Raw genomic sequence first — 10,285 nt, forward strand, 5'->3', positions numbered from 1 at the left:
AATAGGCTATTTTGTGTGTAAAACGATAATAATTGAATTATCATTATACAAGACCATGGTACATATTATTATACATATAACGATGGTACAACTAAGGCAAGTATGTACTGTACATAGCTGTCACTTACCCTCTGCCCACCCCACATGCGAACTATACATAAAAACATTATATATATACATACACCCATTAGTTTAAGAAACATTAACCATTGTTGTACTAATTATTATTATGAAATATTGTGAATTATTATGAATTTATGATTATTAATTATGAATTATTATTATAATGATTATTACTGCGAGAACAAAACAATATGTTGCTATTATTTTAATTAGAATAATAAGCTTTACCACTAGCGGAAGTAGACCCTCACTTTTAGCACGATCAGAGAGAGAGAAAGAGAGAGAGAGAAAGAGAGTGTGAGAGATAGAGAAGTCTTATTCTTCAAATTGGATTCTACCTCAATTTTATGATAAAGAATATTGTACTCGTATATTCTCTTTAAAGGAGTTTCGAAGACAATTTTGAGTGGGAAGAAGAGAGTAAGACCGTTTTGAGCAAAATAGCGTATTGTTGGCCTGCAGCGACCTCATACTGTGATAATTATAAAGAATATTATTTAAATTAAGATTCATTGTATTAAGTGAAAAGCGCCTTCCGCGATTGAGCGAGCAGTTGGTATTTTTGGTATTTTCGAATTTGTCTTCATTTCTAGATCTTGTAATGCTTCTTCAGATTTTCTCATTTAAAAGCCTTAAAGTTTGATTCTCCTTATTTTAAAATACTTCCCAATCGTTGATAGAATCAAATTCGAAGGCTTTTAAATGTTGCCTTTTTTTAAATCGAGAACTCTCCAATTCTGGATTGCTTCCTAAAAATGAAAATCTACGAAAGCATCGAGATTCCTCCAGCTGTTTATCAATCTCGATAATTTGTACGTAAGTCTCGCTACTAGTCGAACAAAATTGGCTACTCTTCTGGATATTGAAAAGGGAACTGGAAAGTTGAGATATCGCTGTGTAAACGAAGTGATAATGCTAATGCTAATGCTAATGTTAGCTTTGTAATGCGAAATGTGAAATTTCGCGTAAAATGTATTGTAAAGTATGTCGTTCCAAATGGTAGTGGACAAATACAGTGAGAGTACCGATACAAGTTACATAATTATATCGTTCCGTTTTAGGTGATAAAAATTGCAGAAATCAATGAGTTTAACTTCCCGATTACGGAGAGCTTTTTGTTTCGATCACGCAGCTCTTTACTCTATCGATGTCGGTGAGGATGAAGAAGGCAAGGATCGCTAAAGTTAGCCATAGACGATGATATTTTCAGTATATTATATTGTGATGTTAGGTTTTAAGCTGTGACCTAAGTCGGGAGAGCTACTCTGAGGTCGCTGTAGTCAGACTTAAACGCTAGCGTGAGGGATCACTTTCACATTTTTTTAGGCCACCTTAACGTCTCTAAGACCTTATAGTTACAGCTAAAAAAAGTATCCGTATAATTAATTGTCTTTGGATGATCAAGACGCAATGGAAATGTATATTGTGATCGGCAAGCTACAATGTAGTTTGTTCGTATTATCATGAACAAACGAGAACACTTGAGTAATAAAGTAGATATCCATAGGCAAGATCCTTCCGCTTTATTAATTCCTTATACATCAGTCGCTAGTTTTATTTTAAAATCAAGTTTGCTTCTAACTACAAATTCCTTAAATTTTTCAATTCTTCGATAAAATACCAAGTTACATATTTTAGGATTATATATTGAAATAGAGTAATATTATAGAAGTTTAATTAAAGGGTCCGCGGTCTAAACCTGTTATCTGACTTTATAGAAATCTTACACATCGAAGGAAAATCGTTCCACGGACCTATGCTGTTGTAGATACCAAAACGCAATTTATGAAAGTCAATTTAAAAAAAAAAACTAAAAGGATGTTTGCCGTTTCCTTTGCGGAGTATTAACTGCATACAATTTTTTTCCGAAAAATACAAAAAAATCAATTTCGAAAGTAATGTTAACAAGTTTAGATCGAAGACCCTTCAATTTGAACCCAAAGTCCTAGAAAGACACGTGATGCTAAAAAAAATTATATTTAAGTTGAAATCACTGCAGAGCTCGGATCATGCGACTTTTTCCAAAAATGTGATTAATTGGGTCTTTTTCCGTTTTCTCAGATGTTCGATATACTTAGTTTCGATTTCAATCAGAATGAAACTGATAAAATTCAAATGCAAAATTAGAAAAATAGTACTATTTTAATTGAGAACATTAAAAATTAAATCATTTCTCATTAAAGCTTTATAATTAGAATTTTTTTAATTAATTGCATTTGAAAATAAACAATTTCTAATTTCGTATTCAAAGTTTTAATTTTTTCAAATAACCAGCCTTTAACAGTTGAACATTTTTAATCCGAGAATGTTTCAAAGTTTATTGTTTTTAGTTCAAAATCGGCCTTTTGGTGACAAATCTAATTTTTTTTCATTTTTGTGTACAAAATTGCACTTTTTTTTGAAAATTTCCTTTTTTGGATGAAGAATTTATCGTTTTGGATTGGAAAATCCATAAACTATTATGAAACTTAAAAAGAAGATAATTCCATATTGAAACAGTTCCTATACACTAGAAAATATTTTTTTTTCTGTCGGGCAGATAAATCAAATTTCCGTTACGTATTCTCATAAGATTTTATGTAGTCTTTTATGTAGTTCTGTGTAGCTCATAACTAGCTCCCCAAAGATAACAGAAAATTAAATTTCACATCTTCAAATATTCTTAAAATTTTCTTCAGGATGGTCCAGTCTTCAACATGGAATGGAAGAAGGCAAAAACTTTACCTTCATTTTACCAATAAGACCTGATTGTTGGAACCTTTTTAGATTTTGTTAGAACACAAAAGCTGAAGGCGAATTAGGTTCACACTAATTAGGAATCCCGGCCTCGATTCCGATTCTCAGAAAGAATCGATTCCTTGCCCTCGAGAATCGACATTTTGGAATCGTACCGCCCGGTGGAATCGAAGCCAAAATCGATTCTCGAGCCCCGATTCGACGTCGATTCTCTAATATTTGTCTCTCATGTTAGACGCACTGCGCTTGCGCTAGGGAGCTTAAGATGAACACAACGCGACAACCCGTTACAATAACAATAATAAGTCTGACCATGTTTATTGTATTTGGGGTGTATTTTTGGGGTCACTGGACCAAAAATTGTGGCAATAGGTGTGGAAATGTATTCTTACTTTAAAACAAAACTTTGACATTAATTTATAATGATGTTTTAAATTTTTTTGGTACTTAGAATGATTATTATATATACTTTATGTTCTTTATTTAAGGGGGTTGGTGCGTATAGATGGCGAAAAATTGACGGGCACTTTGGGCATTTTTTTCTCAAAGACTATTCAATATTTTTATTTGAAAATTGGAAAAGTTCTTGTTTATTATTAAAAAAACAAAACAAAAAATTTCACACAATCATTATAAACAATTAAGAAGTAAGAATACGTAATAACTTTTTTTCCCTCTCAATTTGTGCCGTGTTTTATAGCTGCTGTGTTACTCTCAAACATAAAAATCAAATTGTTTTGTTTTTGTCATATAAAAATCTTGTTCATAAACTAAATCTAAAGTTATTTAAATATTTTGCAAAAAAGGCAGACTTTTAAAAAAATTTTGAAAAAAGTTTTTTATTGTTATTGCAAAAAAATAGTTTAAAATTTTTTTTACAAAGACCTTCTTTCGATTTATTAAAAAAAAAATCGATTTTTTTAGCCATCTATACGCATCTACCCCCTTAAATACTGCCTACATGTTTCGACTCGGATGCGAGTCTTTTTTAAGGCGAATTTTTACATTTGATTAAAGCAAAATATAAAGGAAAAATTGAAATATCATTTTTAGTAACAAAAATATTTTTGTAAAATATATGAAACATATAATCATGAATTTTCGATGTACTTTCCCCAAAATATATATTTATTTAACTTTTATTCTGATTTGCCTACAGATAAGATGTTTTCAAATTTATCCAACTTTTTTATTACAACTTCAAGTTCTTGCAATTCGACTTTAGCTCCGGTATAATCAAAGGGATAAATACAACAACAAAAAAAAAACGATTTTTCTAAGTGAGTCGAAACTTTTGCAGGGCAGTGTAGTTAGATTACAAATTATTGATATTGATAGAAACTTCTTCTGTTCCCCGTTATGGGAACAGTAAAAATAAAATATAAAAACTTAAAAATATATTGTTGTTTATTCGTTCATCACCAGATTATTTATAATAACTATTCAATTATATTAGTCTAATTATAAATATATTACACTTTATTGTTACTTATAATTGTTAATCTGACTTGAAATTAATGCATTATAATTGAATTTGAAATAATAGCGGACTTTATTAAAAGTAAGGTAATCGGAATATATTTAAAAAAAATTATATTATACATATTGTATTTATTTATTAAAATATTATTTAAACGTTGATGTAACTTGAAATGAATGCATTCAATTTTAAATAATGGCGGGCTTTTTATATTAAGGGAATCGGAATCGACTCTCACCTCCGATTCCCCTAATCCCAATGGTTTTCGGATTGAGAATGGCTTGGCGGTACTCTAGATAAACTACGTTATCACTTTGATGGAAGCCTATAAACTACGATTGGAAACAGAGAGGGGGGGGGGGTATAAGTAAAAATAACGTTACGAACTTAGATAACATTTAGAACTTAAAACCAGTAAGAAAATCCAACTCTGTTTTTGGTTAAAGTTTTTTTTTTATTGAAAAGGCTACTATTATATTTTCAATTCGGAGTTCATTTCGTTTGGTTAAAACTTCTATTATTTGCTTAAAATTTGTTATTATTTTGTTGAAAATTCAGCTATATTATTGAAAAGCAATATTTTTTTATCAAGAGTTCATCTATTTTTATGAAAGTTTGTTTCATATTTGGAAGGAAACAAATTTTTTAAACTGAAAATTAATCTATTCCATTTCTGGTTAAAAATGTATCTTTTTCAGTTGAAAATTTAATTCTTTAGATACAACTTTATCAATACCTCTCCCAATTTGGTCCGGTGCCACTGTTTCGTGAAACTATCAACTGTTACATGCTTCGTTAGGAATTTCTTTTTTTAGTCGAAAATTCAACATTTTTGTTAAAAATTGTTTTTTTTTATTTAAAGTTATTTTTTATCAGAGTTTTTATCTGAAATTTAACTATTCCATTTTTGATTGAAACTTTATGCTATATATTATATACGATAAAAATTGAACTATTTGGTAGAAAATTCACGTACTGAAAAGCCGTCTTTTTAAGTAGAGAATACATATTGTTTGTTAAAAATCTAACTATTTATCAGAAAATTCATGTATTTTATTAAATAGTCGTCTTTTAAATAGAAACCCTCTATTAAATGTCTTATAGAAATGGACCAAAGGATATATAGAACCATATAGAGCTATATATAAATGTTATAAATTCTATATGGCTCTACATGGTTTAATATATCCTTTTGTCCATTTGTATAAGTTTCTATAAGGCATTTAATAGAGGGAAATTATCCTCGTTTGTTGTAAAGACAACTTTTTAGTTGATAATTCAACTATCTTGTTAGAAATTCATCTTTCTTGATAGAAAATGATCTTTTTTAACAAAAATTCACGTTTTATGGTTTAAAAGTCTACTGTTTTCTAAAACATTCTACTTCTTTACATAAAAAGTTGACCGTCTCCTTGAAAATTCTTATGTTATCTTACAAAAGTCACCTTTCTTGGTTCAAAACAAACCTATTTGATGAAAATTTTACCGTTACTTTAAAAAATGGCCTTTTTGTCCTAAAATTCAAATATTTAATTAAATTTTAATCTTTTTTGTTTGAAATCTCGACCATTTGATTGAAAATGCATCTTTTTATGCTGAAAATTTAACTATTAGGTTAGAAACTCCACTAATTTCTTAAAAATGTAATAGTATCTTCCTTGTTGGAAAAGTAAAATTTCGTTAAGAATGCAACTGGCTTAAGACCATCTATTTGTTTGTTGTTGCAACTTTTTGATTGAAAATAATTCTGTTGTTGAAAATTCGACTCTTTGAGTAGACAATGTTTTTTGGTTGGAAATTCAACTGTTTTGTTTAAAATGCAATAATATTTCGGCTTGAAATCTTTGGAATTTAAAGTGTTTGCTATTGAATTGAATAGTTTATCTACATTAAATTTTATTTAAAAGAATTTGAAAACTTAAAAGCCGACGTTAGTCAACGACAATAGTTAGAATTTTATTATTTGAATCAGTTTAAAATACTCACAGCTTTAAAAATTGTAATTCGTCTAAAATAACATTATAAACTCTAGAATTGTGTAGATACACTAGTCCTGTTAATTGTTCTTATCGAACTGTTGAGTTTTCCTTATTTAAATAAATCCATTATCTCTCCATATTTTTCTACCTTCTATTCAATTTTGTTTCTTTGAGTAATAAATTTTCAAAAGTTTAATAGTTTCAGCCTTTTTAAGAAAACTTAAGAAAACCTTTAAGAAACTTTTTTTCATTGTAACTAAATTCATTCTTGCTTCTAAGAACTCGAATTAACCGCTTCTCTCAATCGTTTTCTCCCGTCTGTCGGCTTTTATCCGTAAAATCATCACATTCTCAATCATTTCTTGATTTCTAAAGTGAGAAACGGTGAGAAAATGACATTTGGATGAAATACTTGATATACGTAAACTAATAAGTAAGATTTAAACTTAAATATCATTCAACCTGTCGCAACATATAACTATTTTTCATTAGAAAACTTGTTTGTATTGATTTTGTATCTAAAAGAGAATCTAAAAAATTAAGAGATACAATATAATAAAAATTTTCAAATATTACTTTCTGTAAATCTTGAAAGCTTGTAATTTAAATCCTTCCAAATTTCTGTCTTTCCAATTGGAAGGCTTTAACGTTTAACTGATTAAAAGTGTTGAATGACCTGAAAAATAACAAATTACTTACAAGAATTGCACATGAAAACAATTTATTCAATCTCCACATCTACAATAGCATCCTCGACAACAATCTGTTCGGAAATTGCCGGGACCTGCAACATCGGCAAGGGATCCGGAGAGGGACTGAAAACATTACTTGAAGAGTGGTCTTTAAAATATTCTCCCCCCTTCTCTTCATATTCTTTTCGAGTTACCAAATAATCACTGATGTCACCGTTTAAACCAAAATCTCTAGCTCCATACCAGGCATCCAAACTCGTATTTTTAGCGATATTCACTTGGAAACTGGAGCCAAAGGGCCTTATCTCCTTCAGCTCGCGTTTCAGTCGATCCAGCAATCCGGGGTAAGAGGCAGGTCCTCCAGTTAAAAAAATATTATTCGTAAGCCTCATTTGCACCTCGGGAGTGTATCGTTTCAAAACAAATTCTATCGTTTCTGCAATTCCAGCTTCGACAAGGCCTATCATTGAGGGCTGAAATAATAATTCCGGAGCTCGAAGACGCTCAATTCCCACATGTAACTGATGAGTTTCTCCTGGAATCAGTTGAACGCTAGATCCTGCTCCGTCGAATTCTGGGTCATGGTGACGAAGCACGTCCTCGAGTTCTATCAATTTTTCCTGCTCAAGTTCAGAGTCAGAATCACCACCCTCCTGTGGGGAAAAAGAAATTTGTAGACTTCTGATTTCAAGATTTCTAAGATGTCACAAAGATTTCAAATGATTAAGAAGATTTCAAACATTTCATAAAGATTTAAATAAAGTCACAAATATTTAAAATATTCCACAAAGTTAGTTCACAAGACTTAAAAAGATTATACAACGATATGAATGATTTAGGGTGTCTAGCGAAATTTCGTTTTCAAATCCCCAGCCAACTCCCGGATTTCTCGGATCGAAATTAACATTTTCCCCTATTTTTTTGTGACGCATGTGTTTGAATTACAAAAATGTGTTTACAAAATTAATGTTCTTGTACCAGGATCGGTATGATTTTACCAGGAGGACCTATTTAGGAACAGTTTGAAAGAAAACATCTTGAAATTGAAAGTGAAAACATCATGTGAATCAGAAAAATAAGAAAGTTGTTACTTTTGAACTAAAATTTAAAACAATACTGATTTTTCCTTAAATTCTGCCAAGTTTTTAACTAAGAAGAAACAAGTTATAAAGATTCAAAAATTCCTTATACTTGAACAATGCATTTATAAACAATTTTACGATTTAAAATTATTACAACTTATTTATTCTAAGTTCAGATCTTGACAGAATGAAGGCAAAAGAAGCACAGTTTTTTAAAAATATCGATTATATTCGATAGAATATAAGCCTGAGAAAAATGTTATTATTTACCATTTTTTCGAAGTACATGCAAAATAGTAGTAACAAATATTTGAAAGCAGTATTGCATATTAGATCCAAAAATGCCATATCTTTTACCCTACTTTGAGCAAAAAATTCCATTTATTTTATTAACAAAATTAGATCATGGTTTCTTGAACTTATGAAAAAAAATGTTTAATATCAAAAATTCGTTTTTCCAATTATAATTACTCAGAACGAAACATACTAAAAGTGTAACGAAATTAAATAAGAATAATTGGAAAAACTTCCACCGTATACGCGTTGATTAAAAATAGTATAACTATTCCTAAAATAAATACACACCAATATGAATAAAAAGTTATATCTGAAAAAAACTTCTAAATAAAAATTGGTCAGAAAAAATAAATACTTTAATGTTCATAAAACATGAAAACAATTTATTAGAAAAATTATTTTTGTCGGTCTTTTTTCATTTTGAATTTTTAACACCAAAAATTAATAATTGGAAAATATGATATCCACTGGGCGGGGAAATGACAGGGAATTTTCGAGACCAGGAAAACCCGGGAAATGGCAGTAAATTTTTACAAAAAAATCTATTTCATCATTTGAAATATAAAATAAAAAAGCCTCATTCTTCCGAGTTCATTTAAATTGAGAGTTGCTTGTTTTTAGAACAAATTACCGTCTACATTAAGAAATGCTCTACTTTGAAATAACCTAGTGTTAGGAAATAATTTAAATTCAGATTACAATATATGCTGTTACAAATTACTTACTCTGCTACTTTCCTATTGATTGTTGCTTACTCAATATCAATCATATTATTTTTTAAAATTATTTCCTTTGCGGTTTGTTCTTCTTCTAAACAGACTCTACGATTTTAGACTACTAGCAATTTGTTTTATTTATGCTTCACAACTCTTTACTTATTTTTAAATTATATATATTTTTTATATAAACTCTGTTCCTTAGAAGAACAGACTTTCTGAAATAAGTACAATTATAATTACAAATATCGTAAATGTCATATCACATGGTCTAAATATAATTTTAAATAACCCCGCTTTCTAAAATCTTTCAGTTGAAAAAATTTATATTTAAGGTCTTCTGAATCGGCTCAAAATTAAGTAATTTACAAATTATAACTTTAAAAATTGAACTCTTTCAATTCGAAAGCCTTAATAGTTGAACAAATTTAAACGTCCGATTGAAACTTTATCAACTATTTTCAATTTAAAATCATTTCAAATTAACAGATTCATAATTAAACTTTTATTTCATTTCAAATCCTCTGTTAAAAATTGTTTCAATTTAAAATATTCCATTTTTAACCCAATACCAACTCAAATTTTTAAAACGACATTTTTCAATATTTAAGAATATTTGAGTGCTTCTTAAAAATGAACAATTATAATTCGAATATTTAAAACTAAACAATTTGAAACAGAATTGTTTTAGTTAGATAGTCTTGACTCGTTATGATTTCAGAGTGCTAAATTTAAACTATAAAGATTACATTTTTTATTGTATCACATTGTTAAATTTTTCATTTGCAAGTGAAACTTTTGAAATTTTTATCATAGCAATTGCATAATTATTGATTTCAAAAGACTTAAATAAAAATAATTTTACTTCTCATTTGAAAGTGTTTAATTTTAATCAATCAATTTAAAAATGTTCATGTTTTAATGTTAAAATTGCTTCAAAATTATATAATTTTTAACATTAAAAAATGTATTGATTCATTCTTCAATCTAGAACAATAAAAATGATAAAGTGGATTCATATTTTTTAACCAAAAATCTTTCAACTGTTCAATTTATACGAGTAAGCCTCATTTTTTCGTTAATGTACGAGGGTAGTTCAATAAGTCCTTAGAATGAAGTATAAAAACAATTTTTTTTGGGTAAATTTTTTTTTATTTTTCAACATAATCTCCTTGGAGCT

At 28.8% G+C, this 10,285-nt stretch overlaps 1 protein-coding gene across 2 annotated transcripts in view; it reads right to left on the reverse strand.

Moving 5' to 3' along the window:
• Positions 1–7,013: 7,013 nt before the first annotated feature.
• The window catches only part of LOC117180328 (actin-related protein 5), an 8,762-nt gene continuing 5,490 nt past the window's right edge, over positions 7,014–10,285 (reverse strand). For both annotated transcript variants that reach the window (XM_033372768.1, XM_033372767.1), the window contains exon 7: positions 7,014–7,663. In XM_033372768.1, the coding sequence (XP_033228659.1) occupies positions 7,040–7,663 (624 nt within the window). In that variant the 3' untranslated portion in view covers positions 7,014–7,039. The remainder of the gene's footprint in view (positions 7,664–10,285) is intronic.

This window comes from Belonocnema kinseyi, chromosome 9 (genome assembly GCF_010883055.1).
Source record: "Belonocnema kinseyi isolate 2016_QV_RU_SX_M_011 chromosome 9, B_treatae_v1, whole genome shotgun sequence".
Lineage (NCBI taxonomy): Eukaryota > Metazoa > Arthropoda > Insecta > Hymenoptera > Cynipidae > Belonocnema > Belonocnema kinseyi.